We start from the raw sequence: 27761 nt of genomic DNA on the forward strand, positions 1-27761 counted from the left end.
TTATTTTTGCTTCTGCCCCCTTCCCTTCTCTTCTCCTTCTGGGATACCCATGACACGTACATTCCTGCATTTGAAGTTGTCATTCATTTCCTGGAGACATTGCTCATATTTTTCCATTTTTTTCTATCTGTTGTTTTGTGTGTAGGCTTTCAGGTATCTTTTTCTCCAGTTCCTGAGTGTTTTCTTCTGCCTCTTCAGATTTTCTATTGTATTTTTCCATTGTGTCTTTCGTCTCTTGTGTAGTGCCTTTCATTTCCATAATTTCTGCCAGTTGTTTTTTTGAACTTTTGATGTCTACCATATGTATGCCCAGTTTTCTTTATAGCCTTTATCTCTTTTGCCATATCTTCCCTAAACTTTTTGAATTGATTTAGCATTAGTTGTTTCAATTCCTGTATCTCAGTTGAAGTGTAAGTTTGTTCCTTTGACTGGGCCATAAGTTTGTTTTTCTTAGCGTAGGTTGTAGTTTTCTGTTGTCTAGGCATCTGGTTTTCTTGTTTATCCCAATCAGGTTTTTCCAGACCAGACCAGGCTCAGGTCCCAGAAGGAAGAAATGTTCAGTATCCAGTTTCCCTGATGGTGTGTCTTAGAGGATTGACACCCTGTGCTTTTCTGCCCAACAGGTGGCCCCTGTCAGCCTGTCACACCCAACTTGTATAAGGAGGTGTGGCCCGTGGCTGTTTTCCCCCAGTCTCTGGGGTCTGGTTCTGAGTGGAAGACAAGTAGTAGAGTTGGCACCACCTTCTTCCTCTTAGGGATGATATGCCCCCTAGGGAGTTTTCATTTGCATATAAATAGATTCTTTGTTTCTCTGACTCTGCTATCTCCACCCTTGTCTGAGTCAGAGCACTGCGAGCTTAAAATGGCTGAGGCTTTCTCCACTGTGCTGCCCAGGTTGAGAGAGAGAAAAGGCAACAGAAAGCCCCCTTTTGTGGTCAGTCCACTGCCCCCGGATTCACCCTATTGGCCAGAGATAGCCTCGATCTTGAGGGTTCGCCTTATGAAACTTATTCCTGCATAATAGAAGCTAAGTATGCCAGTTTGAATGTATTATGTCCCCCCAAATGCCATTATCTTTGATGTAATCTTGTGTGGGCAGACCTATCCGTGTTAATTAGATTATAATTCTTTGAGTGTTTCATGGAGATGCGCCCCACCCAACTGCAGGTGATGAGTCTGATTGGATAATTTCCATGGAGGTGTTGGCCCACCCATTGGGTGGGTCTGAATTAAATTACTGGAACACTATATAACATCAGACAGAAAGAGCGAGCTTGCTGCAGCCAAGAGGAACACTTTGAAGAAAGCACAGGAGCTGCAGATGAGAGACAGTTTGAAGATGGCTGTTGAAAGCAGACTCTTGCTCTGGAGAAGCTGAGAGAGGACAAATATCCCAAGTGCAACTAAGAGTGACATTTTTTAGGAACTGCAGCCTAGAGAGGAACGTCCTGGGAGAAAGCCATTTTGAAACCAGAACTTTGGAGCAGACGCCGCCACGTGCCTTCCCAGCTAACAGAGGTTTTCTGAACACTATTGGCCATCCTCCAGTGAAGGTACCTGATTGCTGATGTATTACCTTGGATACTTTATGGCCTTAAGACTGTAACTGTTTAACCAAATAAACCTCCTTTTATAAAAGCCAATCCATCTCTGGTGTTTTGCATCCCAACAGCATTATCAAACTAGAACACTAAGCCTACTTACAATTATGCCTAAGGATCACCCCCAGAAAACCTCTTTTGTTGCTCAGATGTGGCCTTTCTCTCTAAGTCAACTCTGCAGGTAAACTCACTGCCCTCCCCCCTACATGGGACATGACTTCCGGGGTGTACATATCCCTGGCAACATGGGACATGCCTCCTTGTGATGAGCCTGGCCCTGTGTGAGATTGAGAAAGCCTTCTTGGACCAACAGGGGGAAGAGAAATGAAACAGAGTTTCACTTGCTGAGAAATTTAAAGCCAAGTTAAGAGATCATTCTGGAAGTTATTCTTATGTATTATATAGATGTTCTTTTTTAGTTTGTTGTGTATTAGAATAGCTAGAATGACATACCTGAAACTGTTGAATTATAATTCAGTAGCCTTGATTCTTGATGATGATTGTATAACTATATAGCTTTTATTGTATGACTGTGTATTTGTGAAATCCTTGTGACTGACACTCCCTTTTTCCAGTGTATTGACAGATGAATAAGAAAATAAGGACAAAAAAATAAATAAATAATGGGGGGGTAAGGGGTATGGGATGTTTGGGGTGCTCTTTTTCATTTTTGTTTTTACTCTTTTTTTGTAGTAATGAAAATGTTTAAAAATGGATTGTGGTGATGAATGCACAGTTGTTTGTATGCTTTGGTGATTATCTGGTATGTCAGTATATCTCAGTAAAATTGCATAATTAAACAGCATGGTACTGGGACAAGAACAGCCATATATACCAATGGGATTGAATTAAGTGTTCAGAAATAAACCCTCATTTCTATGGTAAATTGATTTTTGACAAGGGTGCCATGTCCACTCAACAGGAGAAGAATAGTCTTTTCAACAAATGTTGCTGGGCAAACTGGATATCCATATGCAGAAGAATAGAGGGGAACTCCTACATCACACAATGTACAAAAATCAATTCAAAATGGATCAAAGACCTCAATATAAGAACCCAAACTGTCAGACTCTTAGAACTAAACATAGGGAATTGTGCCTGTCTGAATGAATTATGTCCCCCAAAATGCCATTATCTTTGATGTAATCTTGTGTGGGCAGACATATCAGTGTTGATTAGATAATAATTCTTTGAGTGTTTCCATGGAAATACACCCCCCACCCATTCAGGATTGGTCTAAATTAAATCACTGGAGGCATATAAATGAGCTGACAAACAGAAGGAACTCAGTGCAGCTGAGAGTGACGTTTTGAAAAGGAGCTACAGCCAAGAGGGGCACTTTGAAGAATGCACAGGAGCTGAGAGAGTAGACTGTTTGAAGAGGCTGTTGAAAGCAGACTCTTGCTCTGGAGAAGCTAAGACAGGGCCAACATCCCAAGAGCAACTAAGAGTGACATTTTTGAGAAACTGCAGCCTAGAGAGCAATGTCCTGGGAGAAAAACGTTTTGAAACCAGAACTTTGTAACAGACGCCAGCCACGTGCCTTCCCAGCTCACAGAAGTTTTCCAGACACCATTGGCCATCCTCCAGTGAAGGTACCCGATTGCTGATGTGTTACCTTGGACAAAAGGTCTTAAGACTGTAACTGTGTAACCAAATAAACCCCCTTTTATAAAAGCCAATCCATGTCTGATGCTTTGCATTCCAGCAGCATTAGCAAACTAGAACAGGAATCATCTTCAAGATCTTGTGTTAGGCAATGGTTTCTTAGACTTTACACTAAAAGCATGAGAAACAGAAGAAAAAATAAACAGAACTTCATCAAAATTAAAACTTTTGTGCATCAAAGGACTTCATCATGAAAGTAAAAAGACAATCTACGGAGGAGGCGGGGCAAGATGGCAGACTGGTGAGCTGTATGTTTTAGTTACTCCTCCAGGAAAGTAGGTAAAAAGCCAGGAACTGCGTGGACTGGACACCACAGAGCAATCTGTCTTTGGGCATACTTCATACAACACTCATGAAAACGTGGAACTGCTGAGATCAGCGAAATCTGTAAGTTTTTGCGGCCAGGGGACCCGCGCCCCTCCCTGCCAGGCTCAGTCCCGGGGGAGGAGGGGCTGCCAGCTCCAGGAAGGAGAAGGGAGAATTGCAGTGGCTGCTCTTATCGGAAACTCATTCTACTGATTCAAACTCCAACCATAGATAGACTGAGACCAGACACCAGAGACTCTGAGAGCAGCCAGCCCAGCAGAGAGGAGACAGGCATAGAAAAAAAACAACACGAAAAACTCCAAAATAAAAGCAGAGGATTTTTGGAGTTCTGGTGAACACAGAAAGGGGAAGGGCGGAGATCAGGCCTTGAGGCGCATATGCAAATCCCGAAGCAAGGCTGATCTCTCTGCCCTGTGCACCTTTCCTTAATGGCCCTGGTTGCTTTGTCTATTAGCATTTCAATAACCCATTAGATCTCTGAGGAGGGCCGTTTTTTTTTTTTTTCTTTGTTTTGTTTGTTTTTTTTTTTTTTTTAAATTCTTTTTGCTTTTTCTAAAACAATTACTCTAAGAAGCTCAATACAGAAAGCTTCAAAGAATTGAAATTTGGGCACGTCAAGTCAAGAGCAGAACTAAGAGAGCTCTGAGACAAAAGGCAATAATCCAGTGGCTGAGAAAATTCACTAAACAACACAACTTCCCAAGAAAAGGGGGGTGTCCGCTCACAGCCACCATCCTGGTGGACAGGAAACACTCCTGCTCATCGCCAGCCCCATAGCCCAGAGCTGCCCCAGACAACCCAGTGTGACGGAAGTGCTTCAAATAACAGGCACACACCACAAAACTGGGCATGGACATTAGCCTTCCCTGCAACCTCAGCTGAATGTCCCAGAGCTGGGAAGGGGGAGCAGTGTGAATTAACAAAGCCCCATTCAGCCATCATTTGAGCAGACTGGGAGCCTCCCAACACAGCCCAGCAACCCAGAACTGCCCTGGGGGGACGGCACTCACCTGTGACATAGCACAGTCATCCCTCAACAGAGGACCCGGGGTGCACAGCCTGGAAGAGGGGCCCACTTGCAAGTCTCAGGAGCCATACGCCAATACCAAAGACTTGTGGGTCAGTGGCAGAGACAAACTGTGGCAGGACTGAACTGAAGGATTAGACTATTGCAGTAGCTTTAAAACTCTAGGATCATCAGGGAGATTTGATTGTTAGGGCCACCCCCCCTCCCCGACTGCCCAGAAACACGCCCCACATACAGGGCAGGCAACACCAACTACACACGCAAGCTTGGGACACCAATTGGGCCCCACAAGACTCACTCCCCCACTCACCAAAAAGGCTAAGCAGGGGAGATCTGGCTTGTGGAGAACAGGTGGCTCGTGGACGCCACCTGCTGGTTAGTTAGAGAAAGTGTACTCCACGAAGCTGTAGATCTGATAAATTAGAGATAAGGACTTCAACTGGTCTACAAACCCTAAAAGAACCCTATCAAGGTCAGCAAATGCCACGAGGCCAAAAACAACAGAAAATTATAAAGCATATGAAAAAACCAGACGATATGGATAACCCAAGCCCAAGCACCCAAATCAAAAGACCAGAAGAGACACACCTAGAGCAGCTACTCAAAGAACTAAAGATGAACAATGAGACCCTAGTACGGGATATGAAGGAAATCAAGAAGACCCTAGAAGAGCATAAAGAAGACATTGCAAGACTAAATAAAAAAATGGATGATCTTATGGAAATTAAAGAAACTGTTGACCAAATTAAAAAGATTCTGGACACTCATAGTACAAGACTAGAGGAAGTTGAACAACGAATCAGTGACCTGGAAGATGACAGAATGGAAAATGAAAGCATAAAAGAAAGAATGGGGAAAAAAATTGAAAAACTCGAAATGGACCTCAGGGATACGATAGATAATATGAAACGTCCGAATATAAGACTCATTGGTGTCCCAGAAGGGGAAGAAAAGGGTAAAGGTATAGGAAGGGTATTCAAAGAAATTGTTGGGGAAAACTTCCCAAATCTTCTAAACAACATAAATACACAAATCATAAATGCTCAGCGAACTCCAAATAGAATAAATCCAAAAAAACCCACTCCGAGACATATACTGATCACACTGTCAAACATAGAAGAGAAGGAGCAAGTTCTGAAAGCAGCAAGAGAAAAGCAATTCACCACATACAAAGGAAACAGCATAAGACTAAGTAGTGACTACTCAGCAGCCACCATGGAGGCGAGAAGGCAGTGGCACGATATATTTAAAATTCTGAGTGAGAGGAATTTCCAGCCAAGAATACTTTATCCAGCAAAGCTCTCCTTCAAATTTGAGGGAGAGCTTAAATTTTTCACAGACAAAGAAATGCTGAGAGAATTTGCTAACAAGAGACCTGCCCTACTGGAGATACTAAAGGGAGCCCTACAGACAGAGAAACAAAGACAGGACAGAGAGACTTGGAGAAAGGTTCAGTACTAAAGAGATTCGGTATGGGTACAACAAAGGATATTAATAGAGAGAGGGAAAAATATGGCAAACATAATCCAAAGGATAAGATGGCCGATTCAAGAAATGCCTTCACGGTTTCAACGTTGAATGTAAATGGATTAAACTCCCCAATTAAAAGATATAGATTCGCAGAATGGATCAAAAAAAATGAACCATCAATATGTTGCATACAAGAGACTCATCTTAGACACAGGGACACAAAGAAACTGAAAGTGAAAGGATGGAAAAAAATATTTCATGCAAGCTACAGCCAAAAGAAAGCAGGTGTAGCAATATTAATCTCAGATAAAATAGACTTCAAATGCAGGGATGTTTTGAGAGACAAAGAAGGCCACTACATACTAATAAAAGGGGCAATTCAGCAAGAAGAAATAACAATCGTAAATGTCTATGCACCCAATCAAGGTGCCACAAAATACATGAGAGAAACATTGGCAAAACTAAAGGAAGCAATTGATGTTTCCACAATAATTGTGGGAGACTTCAACACATCACTCTCTCCTATAGATAGATCAACCAGACAGAAGACCAATAAGGAAATTGAAAACCTAAACAATCTGATAAATGAATTAGATTTAACAGACATCTACAGGACATTACATCCCAAATCACCAGGATACACATACTTTTCTAGTGCTCACGGAACTTTCTCCAGAATAGATCATATGCTGGGACATAAAACAAGCCTCAATAAATTTAAAAAGATTGAAATTATTCAAAGCACATTCTCTGACCACAATGGAATACAATTAGAAGTCAATAACCATCAGAGACTTAGAAAATTCACAAATACCTGGAGGTTAAACAACACACTCCTAAACAATCAGTGGGTTAAAGAAGAAATAGCAAGAGAAATTGATAAATATATAGAGACGAATGAAAATGAGAACACAACATACCAAAACCTATGGGATGCAGCAAAAGCAGTGCTAAGGGGGAAATTTATAGCACTAAACGCATATATTAAAAAGGAAGAAAGAGCCAAAATCAAAGAACTAATGGATCAACTGAAGAAGCTAGAAAATGAACAGCAAACCAACCCTAAACCAAGTACAAGAAAAGAAATAACAAGGATTAAAGCAGAAATAAATGACATAGAGAACAAAAAAACAATAGAAAGGATAAATATCACCAAAAGTTGGTTCTTTGAGAAGATCAACAAGATTGACAAGCCCCTAGCTAGACTGACAAAATCAAAAAGAGAGAAGACCCATATAAACAAAATAATGAATGAAAAAGGTGACATAACTGCAGATCCTGAAGAAATTAAAAAAATTATACGAGGATATTATGAACAACTGTATGGCAACAAACTGGATAATGTAGAAGAAATGGACAATTTCCTGGAAACATATGAACAACCTAGACTGACCAGAGAAGAAATAGAAGACCTCAACCAACCCATCACAAGCAAAGAGATCCAATCAGTCATCAAAAATCTTCCCACAAATAAATGCCCAGGGCCAGATGGCTTCACAGGGGAATTCTACCAAACTTTCCAGAAAGAACTGACACCAATCTTACTCAAACTCTTTCAAAACATTGAAAAAAATGGAACACTACCTAACTCATTTTATGAAGCTAACATCAATCTAATACCAAAACCAGGCAAAGATGCTACAAAAAAGGAAAACTACCGGCCAATCTCCCTAATGAATATAGATGCAAAAATCCTCAACAAAATACTTGCAAATCGAATCCAAAGACACATTAAAAAAATCATACACCATGACCAAGTGGGGTTCATTCCAGGCATGCAAGGATGGTTCAACATAAGAAAAACAATCAATGTATTACAACACATTAAAAACTCGAAAGGGAAAAATCAATTGATCATCTCAATAGATGCTGAAAAAGCATTTGACAAAATCCAACATCCGTTTTTGATAAAAACACTTCAAAAGGTAGGAATTGAAGGAAACTTCCTCAACATGATAAAGAGCATATATGAAAAACCCACAGCCAGCATAGTACTCAATGGTGAGAGACTGAAAGCCTTCCCTCTAAGATCAGGAACAAGACAAGGATGCCCGCTGTCACCACTGTTATTCAACATTGTGCTGGAAGTGCTAGCCAGGGCAATCCGGCAAGACAAAGAAATAAAAGGCATCCAAATTGGAAAAGAAGAAGTAAAACTGTCATTGTTTGCAGATGATATGATCTTATATCTAGAAAACCCTGAGAAATCAACGATACACCTACTAGAGCTAATAAACAAATTTAGCAAAGTAGCGGGATACAAGATTAATGCACATAAGTCAGTAATGTTTCTGTATGCTAGAAATGAACAAACTGAAGAGACACTCAAGAAAAAGATACCATTTTCAATAGCAACTAAAAAAATCAAGTACCTAGGAATCAACTTAACCAAAGATGTAAAAGACCTATACAAAGAAAACTACATAACTCTACTAAAAGAAATAGAAGGGGACCTTAAAAGATGGAAAAATATTCCATGTTCATGGATAGGAAGGCTAAATGTCATTAAGATGTCAATTCTACCCAAACTCATCTACAGATTCAATGCAATCCCAATCAAAATTCCAACAACCTACTTTGCAGTCTTGGAAAAGCTAGTTATCAAATTTATTTGGAAAGGGAAGATGCCTCGAATTGCTAAAGACACTCTAAAAAAGAAAAACGAAGTGGGAGGACTTACACTCCCTGACTTTGAAGCTTATTATAAAGCCACAGTTGCCAAAACAGCATGGTACTGGCACAAAGATAGACATATAGATCAATGGAATCGAATTGAGAATTCAGAGATAGACCCTCAGATCTATGGCCGACTGATCTTTGATAAGGCCCCCAAAGTCACCGAACTGAGCCATAATGGTCTTTTCAACAAATGGGGCTGGGAGAGTTGGATATCCATATCCAAAAGAATGAAAGAGGACCCCTACCTCACCCCCTACACAAAAATTAACTCAAAATGGACCAAAGATCTCAATATAAAAGAAAGTACCATAAAACTCCTAGAAGATAATGTAGGAAAACATCTTCAAGACCTTGTATTAGGAGGCCGCTTCCTAGACTTTACACCCAAAGCACAAGCAACAAAAGAGAAAATAGATAAATGGGAACTCCTCAAGCTTAGAAGTTTCTGCACCTCAAAGGAATTTCTCAAAAAGGTAAAGAGGCAGCCAACTCAATGGGAAAAAATTTTTGGAAACCATGTATCTGACAAAAGACTGATATCTTGCATATACAAAGAAATCCTACAACTCAATGACAATAGTACAGACAGCCCAATTATAAAATGGGCAAAAGATATGAAAAGACAGTTCTCTGAAGAGGAAATACAAATGGCCAAGAAACACATGAAAAAATGTTCAGCTTCACTAGCTATTAGAGAGATGCAAATTAAGACCACAATGAGATACCATCTAACACCGGTTAGAATGGCTGCCATTAAACAAACAGGAAACTACAAATGCTGGAGGGGATGTGGAGAAATTGGAACTCTTATTCATTGTTGGTGGGACTGTATAATGGTTCAGCCACTCTGGAAGTCAGTCTGGCAGTTCCTTAGAAAACTAGATATAGAGCTACCATTCGATCCAGCGATTGCACTTCTCGGTATATACCCGGAAGATCGGAAAGCAGTGACACGAACAGATATCTGCATGCCAATGTTCATAGCAGCATTATTCACAATTGCCAAGAGATGGAAACAACCCAAATGTCCTTCAACAGATGAGTGGATAAATAAAATGTGGTATATACACACGATGGAATACTACGCGGCAGTAAGAAGGAACGATCTGGTGAAACATATGACAACATGGATGAACCTTGAAGACATAATGCTGAGCGAAATAAGCCAGGCACAAAAAGAGAAATATTATATGCTACCACTAATGTGAACTTTGAAAAATGTAAAACAAATGGTTTATAATGTAGAATGTAGGGGAACTAGCAGTAGAGAGCATTTAAGGAAGTGGGAACAATAATCCAAGAAGAACAGATAAGCTATTTAACGTTCTGGGGATGCCCAGAAATGACTATGGTCTGTTAATTTCTGATGGATGTAGTAGGAACAAGTTCACTGAAATGTTGCTATATTATGTAACTTTCTTGGGGTAAAGTAGGAACATGTTGGAAGTTAAGCAGTTATCTTAGGTTAGTTGTCTTTTTCTTACTCCCTTGCTATGGTCTCTTTGAAATGTTCTTTTATTGTATGTTTGTTTTCTTTTTAACTTTTTTTTTCATACAGTTGATTTGAAAAAAGAAGGGAAAGTTAAAAAAAAAAAAAAAAAGAAAGAAAAAAGACAAACAAGGAAAAAAAGATGTAGTGCCCCCTTGAGGAGCCTGTGGAGAATGCAGGGGTATTCGCCTACCCCACCTCCATGGTTGCTAACATGACCACAGACATAGGGGACTGGTGGTTTGATGGGTTGAGCCCTCTACCCTAAGTTTTACCCTTGGGAAGACGGTTGCTGCAAAGGAGAGGCTAGGCCTCCCTGTATTTGTGCCTAAGAGTCTCCTCCTGAATGCCTCTTTGTTGCTCAGATGTGGCCCTGTCTCTCTGGCTAAGCCAACTTGAAAGGTGAAATCACTGCCCTCCCCCCTACGTGGGATCAGACACCCAGGGAAGTGAATCTCCCTGGCAACGTGGAATATGACTCCCGGGGAGGAATGTAGACCCGGCATCGTGGGATGGAGAACATCTTCTTGACCAAAAGGGGGATGTGAAAGGAAATGAAATAAGCTTCAGTGGCAGAGAGATTCCAAAACGAGCCGAGAGATCACTCTGGTGGGCACTCTTACGCACACTTTAGACAACCTTTTTTAGGTTCTAAAGAATTGGGGTAGCTGGTGGTGGATACCTGAAACTATTAAACTACAACCCAGAACCCATGAATCTCGAAGACAGTTGTATAAAAATGTAGCTTATGAGGGGTGACAGTGGGATTGGGAATGCCATAAGGACCAAACTCCACTTTGTCTAGTTTATGGATGGATGTGTAGAAAAGTAGGGGAAGCAAACAAACAGACAAAGGTACCTAGTGTTCTTTTTTACTTCAATTGCTCTTTTTCACTCTAATTATTATTCTTGTTATTTTTGTGTGTGTGCTAATGAAGGTGTCAGGGATTGATTTAGGTGATGAATGTACAACTATGTAATGGTACTGTAAACAATCGAAAGTACAATTTGTTTTGTATGACTGTGTGGTATGTGAATATATCTCAATAAAATGATGATTAAAAAAAAAAAAAAAAAGACAATCTACAGAACTGGAGAAAATATTTGGAAACCATATGTCCAATAAGGGCTTAGTGTCTAGAATATATAAAGAAATCCTGCAACTCAACACAGAAAGACAAAGAACCCAATTTATAGTCAAATGTCTTGAATAGACATTTCTTCAGAGAAGATTAGCAAGCTGTCAAAAAGCATATGAAAATATGACAACATCTATTTGTTATTTCTCCCAAGAGACCTTATTGGGGTGTCTGATCCTTGGTTCCTCTACCACATGGGAAGGCACGTGATGGTGTCCTCTGGTCTCTTTTGGGTTTCATTGCTTTCAACTTCTTGCTTCCATGGCTTTTCTCTCTCTCTCCCTCTCTCTCTCTCTCTCTCTCCCTCTCTCTCCCTCTCCCCCTCTCTCTCTCCCCCTCTCTCTCTCTCCCCCCCCTCTCCCCCCCTCTCCCCCTCTCTCCCCCTTTCTCTCTCCATTCCTTTTATAAAGGACTCTGGTAATAGGATTAAGACCCATCCTGCATGAGGTGGGTCACACCTTAACTGAAATAGTCTCATCAAAAGGTCCTACTCAAATGGGTTTACTCCCACAGAAATGGATTAACTTTAAAAACATGTTTTTCTGGGGGTTCTTACAGTTTCAAACCACCACAAATAGGTAGAAGCCCTGGAACAAATGGTCATTCTTAGGGCTAATGCCCTATTATATGTAGCTTGCTTTTTCTTTTCAATAAAAATTTGAAGCCTGTTCTAGTTTGCTAATGCTGCCAGAATGCAAAACACCAGAGATGGATTGGCTTTTATAAAAGGGGGTTTATTTTGGTTACACAGTTACAGTTTTAAGGCCATAAAGTGTCCAAGGTAACACATCAGCAATCGGGTATCTTCACTGGAGGATGGCCAGTGGTGTCCAGGAAACCTCTGTTAGCTGGGAAGGCACATGGCTGGCGTCTGCTCCAAAGTTCTGGTTTCAAAATGGCTTTCTCCCAGGACGTTCCTCTCTAGGCTGCAGTTCCTAAAAAATGTCACTCTTAGTTGCACTTGGGATATTTGTCCTCTCTCAGCTTCTCCAGAGCAAGAGTCTGTTTTCAATAGCCGTCTTCAAACTGTCTCTCATCTGCAGCTCCTTTGCTTTCTTCTACATGTCCCTCTTGGCTATAGCTCTTCTTCAGAACATCACTCAGCTCCACTGAGTTCCCTCTGTCCGTCAGCTCATTTATATGGCTCCAGTAACTCAACTTAGACCCACCCTGAATGGGCGGAGCAACACCTCCATGGAAATTATCCAATCAGAGTCATCACCCACAGCTGGGTAGGGCACATTCCAAAGAAACATTCAAAGAATTACAATCTAATCAACACTGATAACGTCTGCCCACAGCCATTTATTTTCCACCATATGTATTTGGACTCTTAGTCTGGATGATATGAGAAAAAATAGAAATTAGTATAGAAGTATCTCCAGCTTTTAAACTCTTATGATCTTCCCATTTATAAGAACTTGAATAATTCATGGAGTCATTCACATAACCATTCCCTTGATGATCCAACAGTTTGAAATGTGAACAGTGCCCTCATTGAGGGCACCTTTGCATCCATATTCATAATTCTGTTTCATCCTGTTTTCTTCTCCACATGCAGCCATAGTCTTAGGGTTGCTATCAAGTTCACCCAGCATGTTTTCATCTCTCTCCAGTTCTACCAGTGGAACCGACAATACCTTATCAACAAGCAATACATCCTTTTATTTTTAACATTTGCAAAGATGGTGCCAGAGAATCTGAGTATTTGTCATTGAGAAATTTCAGTGTTTTTCCTTTAAATTCAGTTGCTTTGAATCTCTTCTTTAATGCCTTCATTTCTCCCTATAAATTCTCTGTAGAACAACTCTAGACTCAGACATCTCATCACTTTCTCTAGACATCCAAAGCCGCCTTTCTATGCACCACTAAGCTTAACAGTGAAAATAGTTGTCCCCAAGTAGAACAGTGGCGTCATTTATTTACTCAGATATCGTGTGCCTGGCTCAAAACTCGTCTTTCTGTCATCAGCACAGAGAATCCAAATGGCTCTGCTATTTTATAAGACAGTTCATTGGACAAGATCCACAGTCTGTCATAAAGGACCTAGGAGAAGACAACAAAGGCATTGGTGTTGGGGGTAACTGGGCCAGGGAAACTCGTGATCCTGCTTTGATTGCTCTGGGCATTACTACTCCAGCCTGGGCTGTTCCACTAGGTCTCCTTTACTCCTGCCAGAGGCCCTGATAAGGGTGATAAGCAAAGCCTGTCAGCCATGGAGAAGCTTCCTTCTGGGAACAGCCTTTTCAGGTCTCTGTTCCCATTCCTTCACCCATTACTTCTGGTGGATCTTATTCTGAAGTTACAGGTCAAGATGAAGTATTTTGAGTGTACCCTCTGAGGTAGACGTGGCAGAGTGAGAGGTCCATTCAGGTCTTCACAGTACAGCCAGATAGGTTCTTTATTCATCATATTCCAGGAATTGGGCATCAGCTTTAAATATCCAGAAACTGAATTTTTCAGAATACCTCAAGAGTATCTCTCTAAGATGTAGTTCATCCAGGTTGGACCTGACACAAGCCTAGGCCCCTCAAAACAAAACACTCCTGGGATGGATTGCTTCCTTTACTTTCCACTTAGTTTGTGTTACTTAACTCTTAAAACAACTCTGTAAAGTAGGTGGTACTATCCTCAGTTTAGAGATAAGGAAAGCCAGGCCCTTTCTAATCCTTTTCTGGACTTCAACAATAATCCTCTGTAGGTCTTCCTTCCTGAAGTGTCTTCTGCCTTCCAACCATCCAGTGATCTTTCTAAAACACAAATGTACTGGTGCTTCTCTCCAATGCTTTGCTTCAGTCATTCCCCATTGTGTTTTGAATGAAGACCATATGTCTTACTGTGGCTTTCAGATCTTTTTGATCTAGCTACTCCTCAGACACACAGATGTACATGTACCCATCAGGATTTAGACACATTTGTATTCAACACTCATGATAATAACTAATATTTATTCACTGAGATATTGCGTGTCTTACTTTTCCGTGGTGATGGTCAGGATTCTAGGATGAATAAACAGACTACCTACCCTTGGAAAAGTTAGAGTTTTGTGGAAATGTAAGTAATTATTCTACAACATTAGTATAAAGTAGAGGTATAGGGTTATGAGAACTGGGAATGGGGTGCAGAGTGGGATGGGAGTTATTGCTCTTTACTCATTCTGTTTCTTGTACCTTGAATGACTTCCTTTCTTACTTGATACACTACTATTAATTCTTAAAAGTCTGACTCAAAACTAGGAAGCCAGAACAATAGTCTTTTTTCTTAATTTTATAAGAAATGCTATTAGGATAAGATCACTGCTCTATTCCCAGGGCCTTTCAAAGTGACATGTGGCCCGTGATCAGAATTGGATGGATGGGTGGATGGATGGATGATCAAGCCTTAAGTGTCATCCTGCCATCAAGGAACATGTAATGAAGCTGTGATTATTGAAAAAGACATTTGCTTTTTGCTTTAATTTCACAAGCTATCTTTTCAGAATTAAGTCATTTTTGCCTTATGTGAGAGATCCTTTTAAGCACCAGAAGTAACACTGTCAAGTATATACTCAATTTTCATTTCCCAAATGAAACTGTATTTTTCTGCTCTGGAAAGTTTTCCTTCAAACATTTAGCAGAAAACAATTGCAAGGATAACATGGCTTATACATAAAAGAGCTTTTTACCTGAATGCCAACCCTGATTCTACAGCTAACTAGCTTTGTGACCTTCTTAACTTCCCAGTCTGTCCTTGTATAAAGTAGGAATAATAATAGACCTACACTTCACATTATTAAGAAAATTGAAGGAGTTAATTCCTGTAAACTGCTTAAGAATGCCTGGCTCATAGTCAGTACTCAGTAACTGATGGGCATCATCACTATTCTGATTCTTATTATTATCATAATATACATGGACCTCTTCAGTCTTCTCCATTTATTTCTTTAAGAAGCTGAAAACATTTAAATTCTAACTTTAAACTTTACATGTTAAATTTAAGCATTTAAATATAAATCAGAGCAATTTTGATAATTCCAGAATCCATATGATGAAGATTTGTTTGGAAGTTCAGTAAACTATTCTCTTTTGTTTTGTGTATGTTTAAAATTTTTCATGATACAATTTTTTCAATGCAATTTTATTGACATATATTCACAAACCAATCCATTTAAAGTATCAGTAACAGTATCATTGCATAGTTGTGCATTCATCACCCCAATTTTCAAACAATTTCATTCATCCAGGAAGAAAAAAAAAAGAGAAAACCCAAAACATCCTGTACACTCCACCACCACCACCCCCCCGCACCCGTCATTGATCCCTAGCATTGGTGTGGTACCTTTGTTACTGTTGATGAAAGAATATTAAGATATTATTGTTAGCTATAGTCATTAGTTTGCAGTAGGGGTGTGTGTGTGTGTGTGTGTGTGTGTGTGTTTTACACTCTATTATTAACTACTTATTCTAGTTCTTGGAGGAAATTTTTTATATTTGTACTGTTCACAGTCATCGTCCACCAGAAGATTTACTGAATTATATATTCTCATGTTTTTACCTCTGGGTTTCCTTCTATTGACATAGGTGACTCTAAACTTCCCCTATCAACCACACTCACACACAATTCAGCACTGTTAATTATACTCACAATAATGTGCTACCGTCACCTCTATCCATTTCCACTCATTTAAATTTAACCTAGTTAAAAATTCCGCACGTCTTAAGCAACCGTTCTCATTCTCTAGCCTCATCCTATCTCCTAGTAACCTAAATTCTAGATTCTATGTCCAGGAGTTTACATAGTATAATTAGTTCATATTAGTAAAATCATGCAATATTTCTCCTTTTGTGTCTGACTTATTTCACTCAACCTAATGTCCTCAAGTTTCCTCCATATTGTCTCATGCTTCGGGACTTCATTCTTTCTTACTGCTGAATAATATTCCATCATATGTATATACCACATGTTGCTTTATCCATTCATCAGTTAATGGACACTTGGGTTGTTTCCATCTTTAGCAATTGTGAAAAATGCTGCCATGAACATTGATGTGCAAGTGTCTGTTCGCATCTCTGATTTCAGTTCATCTGGGTATATACCAAGTAGTGGGGTTGCTGGATGGTGGGGCAACTATATACTTAGCTTTCTGAGGAACCATCAAACTGCCTTCTGCAGCAGCTGTTGCATTTTACGTTCTTATTAGCAGTGAATAGGTGTTCCTGTTTTTCCACATCCTTTCCAACATTTGGAGTTTCCTGTTTGTTTAATAATAGCCATTCTAGTAGGTATGAAATGATATCTCATTGTGGTCTTGATTTGCATTTCCCTAACAGGTAGTGAGGCTGAGATTCTTTTCATGTGCTTTTCAGCCGTTTGTATTTCCATGTTGGAAGAACATTTATTCATGATTTTGCTCATTTTTAAATTAGGTTATTTGTCTTTTTATTGTTGAATTGTAGGGTTTCTTTGTATATTCTAGATAGTAAACATTTACTGGATAGGTGGTTTCCAACTATTTCCTCCCATTGAGTCTGCTGCCTTTTTACCTTTTCTGCAGAGTCCTTTGAAGCCCAGAAGTATTCAGTTTTGAGGAGGTCCCATTTAACTAGATTTTCTTTTTTTGCACATGCTTTAGGTGTAAGGTCTAGGACCCTACCACCTATTGTTAGAGCTTGAAGATATTTCCCTACATTTTCTTCTAGGAGTTTTATGGTACTGTCTCTTATATGTAGGTCTTTGATCCATTTGAGTTCATTTTTGTATAGGGTGTGACATAGGCAGTTCTCTTTCATTCTTTTTGAAATGGATATCCAGTTCTCCCAGTACCATTTATTGAAGAGACTGTCCTGTCCCAGTTGAGTGTACTTGGGAGCGTGTCAAAAATCAATCTTCCATAGACTTGAGGGTCTATCTCTGAACTCTTAGTTTGATTCTATTGAATAATATATCTACCTTTTATGCCAGTAGCATTCTGTTTTGACCATTGTGGCTCTATAAGATTTTTTTAATTGAGGAAGCAGAGTCCTCCTACCTCATTCTTTTTTTTCCCCCCAAGATGTTTTTGCCTATTTGGGGCTCCTTACCCTTCCAAATAAATTTGATAATTAGCTTTTCCATTTCAGCAAAGTAGGCTGTTGTAATTTTGATTGGTGCTGCATTGAATCTGTAGATCAGTTTGGGCAGAATTGACATCTTAACAACATTTAGCCTTCCAGTCCTTGAACATGGAATGTCTTTCCATTTGTTTAGGTCTTCTTTGAATTCTTTTAGCAGTGTTTCATAGTTTTCTGTGTACAGGTCGTTTACTTCCTTGGTTGAGTTTATTCCTAGATGTTTGATTCTTTTAGTTGCTATTGTGAATGAAATTTTTTTCTTGATTTCCTCCTCCTCGGAGTACACTCTACTGGGACAGGACTAGAAACAATACTGATTTGGGGGTGTTGATCTTGTACTCTGCTACTTTACTGAACTCATTTATTAGCTCCAATAGTTTTGTCATAGTTTTTTCAGGGCTTTCTAAATATAGGATCATGTAGTCTACAAATAGTAAAAGTTTTACTTCTTCCTTTCCGATTTGGATGCTTCTTATTTCTTTTTCCTACCTAATTGCTCTGGGTTGAACTTCTAGCACAGTGTTGAATAGTAATGGTGACAGTAGGCATCCTTGTCTTTTTCCCAATCTAAGAGGGAAAGCTTTCAGTTGTTCACCATTGAGTACAATGTTAGCTGAGGGTTTTTTGTATATGCCCTTTATCATGTTGAGGAAGTTTCCTTCTATTTCCCTATCTTTCAAGGATGCTGGATTTTGTCAAATGCCTTTCTTGTGACAATCAAGATGATAATGTTGTTTTTCCCTTTCAATTTGTTGATGTGGTGTATTACTTTCATTGATTTTCTTGTGTTGAACCATCCTTGCATACCTGGAATAAAACACCTTTGTCGTGGTATAGATAATTCTTTTAATGTGCTGTTGGGTTTGATTTGCCAGTATTTTGTTGAGGATTTTTGCATCTATATTCATTAGAGAGATTGGTCTGTAGTTTTCTTGTAGTATCTTTAGCAGGCTTTGGTATTAGGATGATGTTGGCTTCATAGAATGAGTTAGTTAATTTTCCCTCTTCAATTTTTTAGAAGAGTTTGAGTGGGAGTGGTGTCACTTCTTTTCCTGTTTTTTGGGTGTGCAGTATTCTCTTGGAAGATTTTTGATAACTGATTCGATCTCTTTACTTGCTGTTGGTTTGTTGAGATCTTCTATTTCTTCTTGAGTCATTGTAGGTTGTTCGTGTGTTTCTAGGAAATTGTCCATTTCATCTAAGTTGTTTAGTTTGTTGGCATACAATTGTTCATAGTATCCTCTTACGATCTTTTTTTTATTTTTATAGTATCCTTGGTAATGACTTCCCTCTCATTTCTGATTTTATTTATTTACATCTCTCTTTTTGTCTTCTGTCAGTCTAGCTAAGGGTTTGTCAATCTGATAGATCTTCTCAATAAACCAACTTTTGGTTTTATTGGTTCTGTTGTTTTTGTGGGGTTTTTTTCCCCCTCTGTGTCATTTATTTCTACTCTAATCTTTGTTATTTCTTTCCTTCTGCTTGCTTTTAGATTAGTTTACTGTTCTTTCTCTAGTTCTCCAGGTGTTCAGTTAGGACTTTGATTTTAGCTCTTGCCTCCTTTTTAGTGTTTAGGGCTATAAATTTCCCTCACAGTACCACCTTCACTGCATCCCATAACTTGTGATATGTTGTGTTTTTGTTTTCATTCGTTTCAATATGTTTATGACTTCTCTTGTAATTTCTTCTTTGACCCACTGGCTGTTTAAGAGTGTGTTGTTTAACCTTCATATATTTGTGAATTTTCCAAAGTGTGGAATTTAGTTAGTCCTCTAGAGCAGCTAGTTAGTAGCCAGGAACAACTAGTAAATACTCTGGAACAGCTGTTGTGGGATATCCATGACTGGACACGCATCGCACACCAGTCTGAACAGGTGAAATGGCTGAGAACGCAGCATAGAAAACTCCCCAAACTGAGGAGCTGGCTTTCCTCCCTCACAGGCACAGCAGGCTGAGTTGGAACACTTCACTATGGGAAAAAAGCAGTCTACTAGGAGCAAAGAAAAGTATCCCAGCTAAGCTCCAATTGCAGTATTAATTAACAAATTTGGACTACTGAATACAAGCTATGAGCACAGATAAACCCAGAGCAAGCAGAAGAGGAGCTGTGAGGTCTCTCCCAGAAGATAGGAAGTGGGACTGATGGAAAATAATAATAATAAATAAATAAATAACAGGCTTTTGGAGACAGTCGAGCTCAGAATACCAATATAGTTAAGATACTGAAAGAGAAAAACTGCCAGCCCAAAATTCTATATCCAGCAAAACTGTCCTTCAAAAATGAGGGAGCATTTAAAATATTTTCTGACAAATAGACACTGAAAGAATTTGTGCACAGCTGTGTCCCAAGGAAAGGGGCACATAGAACTGGGTACCAATTCTGGTTGACTGGCAAAACGGGGGCTGCGGACTGGCTCTGTAAAGGGGATTTTGTTCTTTTTTCTTTCTCTCATTCTAAGTACTCCTTAGAGAAAGCTTCAGGCATTTCAGTTGTCTGCACTGATCTAGGCAGGGGTGGAGTTAAGAGACTCAGAGAGACAAAGGAAGAAGTCAAGTGTAGGAGATAATACCCTAACAGGCTTATCTTCCCTAATAAAAGGAGGGTGGATTCCAGCTCAAGTGGAGGCCCTCCCTTGAAGAATAAAGACCCCGGGGCCTAGGGAGAAAAAAAAACACATACAGCTTAAGCTTGGCTTCTGACACCCTGGCCCTGGCCAGGACAGGGTTCGCTAAGAATTAAAGGCGCTGCACCTCTTTACACCAGTGGAGAGCTGTGGGCTTTCAAGCATCACCTGCTGGGCAGGATAGGAAAAACAGAGTCTATAGGCCTCAGAGGAAAGTCTGACAACCTGCTGGGTCTCATCCTTAGGGAAACCTGATACTGATTACACCCTCCTCCTGAGACCTGGGCCTGTCTGGTCTGGGAAAATCTGATTGGGATAATCAAGGAAAACCAGAGGCCTAGAAAACAAAAACTTAAGAGTCACATTAGGAAAAATGAAGATATGGCCCAGTTAAAAGAACAAACTTATACTTCAAATGAGGTACAGGACCTTCAGGGTATCCCAGAAGGAGAGGAGAAGGGAAAGGTACAGAAACAATAATGGAAGAAATAATCGCTGAAAATTTTCCATCTCTTGTGAAAGACATAAAATTTCAGATCCAAGAAACAGAAAAGCTCTGAATAGACCTACTCCAAAACACTTAATAATCAGATTGTCAGATGTCAAAGACAGAGAATTCTGAAAGCAGCAAGAGAAAAGCGATCCATCACATTAAAGGGAAACTCAGTAAGACTGTGTGAATTTCTCTGTAGAAATCGTGGAGGTGAGAAGGCAGTAGTATGATATAGTTAAGATACTGAAAGAAAAAGCTGCCAGCCAAGAATTCGATATTTTCTGACAAATAGACACGGAGAGAGTTTGTGAACAAAATAGCTGCTCTACAAGAAATACTAAAGGGAGCACTACAAGCAGATAGGAAAAGACAGGAGAGAGAGGTTTGGAGAAGAGTGTAGAAATGAAGACTATCAGGGTAAAAAGAGAAAGAGAAAATAAAATGAAATGAAATGAAATAAAATGCGACATATAGAATCCAAAAGACAAAATGATAGTAGACATTATGTTGAGTGAAATTAGCCAGAAACAAAAAGACAAATACTGCATGGTCTCACTAATATGAACTAACATTAATGAGTGAACTTTGAAAGTTCAAGTTGAGAAAACAGGTTATCAGGAGATGGAAAGAGGGTAGAGATCAGGCATTTGATGCTGAAGGAGTACAGAATGTTCAGCAGGATTGATTGTATAGATCCAGAAATAGATAGCACAGTACTGTGGGATGGTAGCACAATATTGTAAATGCTCTGAACAAAGGTGAATGTGAGTACGGGTGAAAGAGGAAAGCTAGGGGTATGCATGATACCAGAAAGAATAGATACAGGGTAAAGACTGGGATTGTTTAACTTAGTGAAGCTTAGAGTGGTCAATGATGGTGATTAAGTGTACTAATATAAGAATTTTTTACATGAGGGAGAGCAAACGAATATCAACGTGCAAGGTGTTGAAAACTGGATGATATAGGGGAAAAAATACAATCAATGCAAACTAGAGTCTATAGTTAACAGTAACATTGTAATATGCTTCCATTAATTTTATCAAAGGCAATATACCAAAGCTTAATGTCTATATAAGAGGGGCATATAAGGGTGTGGTGTGGGATTCTGGGTGGTGGTGGTGTTGAGTGTCCTTTTCATTGTATTTTATTTTATTTATCATTTTTTATTCATTTTTTTCCTCCTCTTTCTCTTTTCATTGCGAAAGAAATGGACATGTCTTCATATAGGTTGTGGTGGTAAATGCGATGTGATTATACCGGGAATCATTGATTATTTACTTAGGATGGATTGTATGGTGTGTGAATAAAATGTGTAAAAAATAGACTGAGGTATATAAGTGCTGGAGAAAATGTGGAGAGAGGGATGCACCTATTCACTGGGTGGGAAAGTAGAATGGTGCAGCCCATCTGGAGAGCAGTGTGTTGGTTCCACAGGAAGCTTAAGTATGGGGTTGCCATATGGTCCTACAACCTTGTTATTGGTTTTATACTTGGATTAACTGAGAATGGGGACATGAGTGGACGTTTGCACACTGGTGTTTGTGGTGGCAGTATTCACAATTTTCAGTGGACAGAGGTGGCCTAAGGGTACATTGACTGATAAACCTAATGGTGAACTGTGGCATATACATACATGGAATATTGAGCGGTGGCAGGAAGGAATGAAGTTGTAAGGTATGCAACTAGGTGAATAGACCTTTAGAACAGTAGGTTGAGTGAAATAAGCCAGAAATGAAAAGACAAACATAATGCCTCACTAATATGGACAAACAATAATGTGCAAACTCTGAGAATTATTTCAAAATAAAAAGTTAATTTTTAAAAAGTAAAAATAAAAAAAAAGAATTCTTGGCTGGAAAATTTTCTCTTTCATATCTTAAATAATCGTACCACCACCTTCTCGCCTCCATGGTGTCTGATGAGAACTCAGCACTTAGCCTTACATGGCTTCCCTTGTATGTAATGAATTACTGTTCTCTTGCTGCTTTCAGGATTCTCCCCTCTTTGGCACTTGACAGTCTTATTAGTATGTCTTGGAGTGGGTCTATTTCAATTTATATTGTTTGAGGTAGGTTGATCTTCTGCAGTTTGCATATTGATGTCTTTTATGAGGGTTGGGAAATTTTCAGCAATTATTTCCTCAAATATTCTTTCTGGCTCTTTTTCCTTCTCCTACTGGGACACCTATTATTTGTATATTTATGTGCTTCATGTTGTCAGTTATTTCCCTGAGACCGAGCCTAAATTTTTCAGTTTTTTTCTCCATTTGTTCTTTCACGTGTTCCAGTTTGGTTGCTCTGTTTTGTAGTTTGAGGATCCTTTCTTCTGCCTCTTCAAATCTGCCGTTCTGTGTCTCTGCTATATTTTAAATTTCATCTACAGTGTCTTTAATTTCTGTAAGATCTGCTGTTTTTCTGTGTATTCTGTCAAATTCTTCTCTATGCTCTTTTTGTGTCTTTTTGATATCCTTTATCTCTTTAGTCATCTCATGGAAATTATTTAGGTGATTTTTTTTAACATCTTTGATTAGTTGTTCCAAATTCTGTATCTCCTCCAACTTTTTAATTTGATCATTTGGCTTGGCCATATCTTCTTGTTTCTCAGTGTGTCTTGTAATCTTTTGCTGGTGTCTGAGCACCTGATTATTTTGTTAAGATTATTTTGATAGTTGGTTTCCCTTTGTTGTCTAAGATCTTGTTGTTGCTTGGGTTCACATTAAAGGTCTTTTTTGGCACTTGGTCTGTCAGTATTTCCTAGCCACAACAGGGCCAGGGTCCCATGCAGAGAATGCAGACCAATTCCAAAGGGCCCTGGAGAGAGGGTCAGGAAAGCAGCTTCCCAAGAGTGCACTTTCCCACTCTTTCCACCAGGTGGTGCTCTTCGGCAGCCTATTCCCCACATCCCTACTAAGGTAAGTTATTTTTTAGCCTTTTGATCCCTCAGTTTCTGAAGCAGATGGAAATGATGGCCACACTGTGCTGCAGTTGCCTGTCTGGAAAGGACCAAGGCTGTGGTACCCCATGGTCCAATTTCTCCAGCCAACAGTTGGATCTGAACTGTGCTGTTTCCCCCTCTTTTCCCTGGGGGTGGGCCTCCCAGTCTTCCCAGTATGCAGCAGCCAGCTGGGCAAAAACCAGGCTGACCCAAGTCTGAAGGCTTCAGGGTTAGAGGGTGGGTGCTGGGAGCCACAGTGGAGAGCTCAGTCACTCACAGCAGTTTCTGTCTGTGTGGAGATAATGGAGCCATAAGCACCTCAGGCTCCTGCGTGGAAAGGCTAAGGCTCTGGGACCTAGAGGGTCACCCTTGCCAGGCAACAGTTTGATTGGAACTGTGCCATGTCCCCCTCTTTTCCCAGGGGTAGGGCCTCCCAGTCTCTCCCAGACCATAGCAACCAGTCAAGCGAGAACCAGGCCAACCCAAAGCTGCGAGCTTCGGGTGGGGGATGGGTGCTGGGTGCCATGGTGGAGATCAGTCACTCACCGCAGTCTCTCTGTTTGTGGAAATAACGGAATTGCGGGAACCAGAGGGTTAACTTTGCCAGCCCACAGTTGGATCAGGACAGTGCCGAGTCTCTGACCCATAGCTGACCCACAGAGACCCATGAGTCTGTGACCCATAGCTGCTGTCTTTCGGTGGAGGATGGCGCTGGGAGCTGCGGTTGAGTTCACTCACTGCAGTTTCTCGGTCGTAGTTTCTCTGATTCTATATCCAGCTCTTCCTTATATGTTGCAGTGGTCTTTCCCTGGTCTCCCGAGCCCCAGAACTGCTGCCTCAGACAGTTTCTGTTAGTTCTTTAGGTGTTTTTGGTGGAGGAGTGAGTTCTGCCTCCCCTTATTCCACCGTCTTCTCGGATGTCCCCCATGGTACAATTTTAAATCAGAAATGTGCAAATATAAAAGGTTAAATAACATTTTCTCTAAATATAAAATTTTGTTAAAGTGTACTACATTAGTACAAATATTATGTTGTCTATATAAAGTACTGTTTCTGTTTCATTTGACATTGAATGTTAATGATTGATATAATGAAATTCCTGAAATGGAAAGATTTTGTCTGGCTAAAAAAAATATAGAAATAACTCCCTTCCCCATCTTTACTTCTCAAATCGAGGTCATATACAGCTTCATTGAGTTTTAGGGACCCTGTTTCAACTTCCTTATTTTATAGATGCAGAAACTAAGGTCCATAGGAGTTCAGTATGACTTGTCCCACATACATGGTAAATTAGTGACAGAGAAAGAGCTTTATCTCAGATCCTTGGCCCCCAGTGTTCTCACGACTGCGTAATGCAGTCAAATGTTTTTATGGCAAAGGTCAGCATTTTCCAAAGTGTGTTATGTAAGCCTGTCCCTTTAATGCTCTGTGGAGCAGACACTCCCTTAGATCAGGCTGAATACTTCCTTTTGGAGGTTCACAATGCATGTTAAAAGTGCTAAAGTAAAGTAAAATGTCCTGAAGTGAAGAAAACTTTGTGGCTTTGTTTAACCCTGCATTTTCCAAACCTTAGGAAAACTCCTTGGAAAATGGTAGCCTAATGGTGGGGATGTGGGCAGGGGTAGGGTTTTGTTTTTGTTTTTTTGATTTTTAATTTCTCATGGAGTTGTTTATTCACTGTTGCATTCAGTGTGACTTTTTCCTTTTTTTTTTTTTTTTGTTTACTTGGCTCTGCTGCAGTCGCTGAAGCTTATTTTAAGCTAGTCACATCATCAGATTGTGATTGGTCATGTGGACTATAAACAGAGGGTTGCTCCCCAGAATGATGCTTCTAGAAAAAGGATCTGTCAACCTACTAGAGCCCCTTTTTTCTGGGGACTTCTCCAAGCCCTGTAGACCTCTCTTTTCCTTTCCTTTCCTGTCACATCATCCAAAAATCAGATTTCATCTGTTATATATAGAAGACAGACTAGGCTTGTCTGGAAAGAAAACATCATCAAGTCTAGCAGTGGATTAGATTAAGAAATTAATAACATAATACTATGCTCCATTTGGCATAGGTTTTGGTTACCTGAGAAATAAATAAATGTATTCCCTGAGAATGTTGATAAGAAATAGTTAAGAAGTTTTCCAGTGTTCTCTTGAACACTGTAAGATACTAATGTACATAGATAAATAAATTTTCATGTAACATGGTAGAAAAAGATTGGAGGAAAACATAAAATGTTAACAATGGTTTTCTTAAACTTAAATTCCTAAGGTTATGCAGTGTCAGTAACAGAGATGAAAATAAATTCCAAGAATCTTGACACAGATATATTTTTCAGCAGGGTTTTTTTGTGTGTGTGTGATAATGGGTTTGTGTGTTTTTAACTCTATTTGTTAAAACACTTCATCCTTCATTATCAGGCTAGATAAAGTGCCTATCGATTGGTTTCCTAACAATTCCAATAATTTTAAATTGTGTTTTCTCTTCTTAAGCCATTATTCCTTTTAGACAGATACATTTTATCTATCCAGATGATGTAAGGGTTTAGAACTGTGTTCCTGTTAGCCCTATTCTTTCTGTTAGGTCCCAGTTTTTTTGCCTACTGCTAGCAGCCCTGAGAGTTAAGGTTCTGTGGTGCAGAATTTAATCTTTAATTGTTAAAATTATTTCTTAAATAGATACTGCCCTGTCCATGTTATGTCATATCATCAGGTAGTAGAAAGCAGGATTTTTATTTCAGGGCTGTATGAGGAGAATAGATAAAAATTTCTCTTTTCCTTGTGCAACTATATTTATAATTTTTCTCAAAGTTACTGAAGTACAAGTAGCCTTAAGATACTTGGTTTTAACTGCCTGCCTTTCAGATTAAAGATCATTTTAAGCAAATTATATCTAAGGCAGAAAACAAACCAATCACTTGATTATCTGCTCTTTGTATGTGTAGTACTGGTATCAACCTCTTAAGTGTTTGTAAATTGTTTAGAATGTTAGATTATAATGACTGCTGGTTACATTTTAAGGATTTTTTTTTTTTAAAAAAAGGTTGTAACATTGTTTTAAATCCAAAGACTTTTCCTTGTGAGTTGAAATACCCTTTGTTCTGATTTGCTAATGCTACTGTTATGCAAAATACCAGAAATGCATTGGCTTTTATAAAGGGGATTTATTTGGTTACAAAGTTACATTCTGAAGGCCATGAAAATGTCCAAGGTAAGGCATCAACAATAGGGTACCTTCACCGAAGAAAAGCCATTGGCATCCAGAAAGCCTCTGTTAGCTGGGAAGGCATGTGGCTGGCATCTGCTTGCTCCCAGGTTGCATTTCAAAATGTCGTTCTCCAAAATGTCAGCTTTCAATGGCCGTCTTCAAAATGTCTCAGATGCTCCAAAATGGCACTCTCAGTTGTTCTGAGTTCCCCTGTCTGTGAACTGCTTTCTAGAACTCCAGTGATTTAATTCAGGCCAACCCTGAATGGGTGGGGTAACACCTCCATGGAAATTATAAAATCAGAGTCATCACCCACAGTTAGGTGGGTCATATCTCCATGGAAACATCCAATCAAAAGGTCACACTCTAATCAAAAAGATTAATCAATCTGCCTCCACAAGGTTGCATCAAAGGTAATGACGTTTGAGGGGCCATAATACATCCAAACCTGCACACTTCCTATAACTGTATGTATTTAAATTAATCTGACATGCTATTTCTTGCTGTGTTTGGAAGTATATAATTGGTACATTTCATGGCTGAAAATTGCACTTAACACGGATTCATAATTCAGTTTTTAAAACTTCTTTACATTTTCTGGTTTTTATATGTGATTTTAACAGTATGTCATTATTTGCAAATAAAAGCAGTTTTCAGTAGCTTCTTTTTTTTTTTGACTGTGATTTGAGATACATTTGGAAAAAATGAATGAAATTATTTTTGTTTCATATCAAGAAATGGATGAAAAGAGGCTGCTGGATCCAGGGTTGAAGGTTCATACAAGCCTCTGGGATTATACTCTGAAGAACCAGCAGATGGAATGCCTGAGTGACTGAAGAAAATGGGTGCTAATGCATCTAACTATCCTCATTCATGCTCCCCGAGGATAGGGGGAAATTCACAAGCCCAACAAACTTTTATAGGTAACTTTTCTGTTTTTCTAACTTCATTTTCTTTTGTGAGTGTAAATAGAATTGTGTTTTCAGTGGTCTTTGTGGGTGAAAAGTTATTATAGATAATGCTGC

The 27761-nt window shown here is 39.4% G+C and overlaps 1 protein-coding gene across 3 annotated transcripts in view; it reads left to right on the plus strand.

Moving 5' to 3' along the window:
- The window catches only part of BTBD7 (BTB domain containing 7), a 129459-nt gene that overhangs the window by 36177 nt on the left and 65521 nt on the right, over positions 1–27761 (plus strand). For 2 of the 3 annotated variants that reach the window (XM_037832011.1, XM_037832013.1), the window contains exon 2: positions 27472–27659. In XM_037832011.1, the coding sequence (XP_037687939.1) occupies positions 27578–27659 (82 nt within the window). In that variant the 5' untranslated portion in view covers positions 27472–27577. Of the gene's footprint in view, positions 1–27391; positions 27660–27761 lie in introns of those variants that run through there. The other variant, XM_037832012.1, reaches the window with a different exon arrangement.

This window comes from Choloepus didactylus, chromosome 4 (genome assembly GCF_015220235.1).
Source record: "Choloepus didactylus isolate mChoDid1 chromosome 4, mChoDid1.pri, whole genome shotgun sequence".
Taxonomy (NCBI): domain Eukaryota; kingdom Metazoa; phylum Chordata; class Mammalia; order Pilosa; family Megalonychidae; genus Choloepus; species Choloepus didactylus.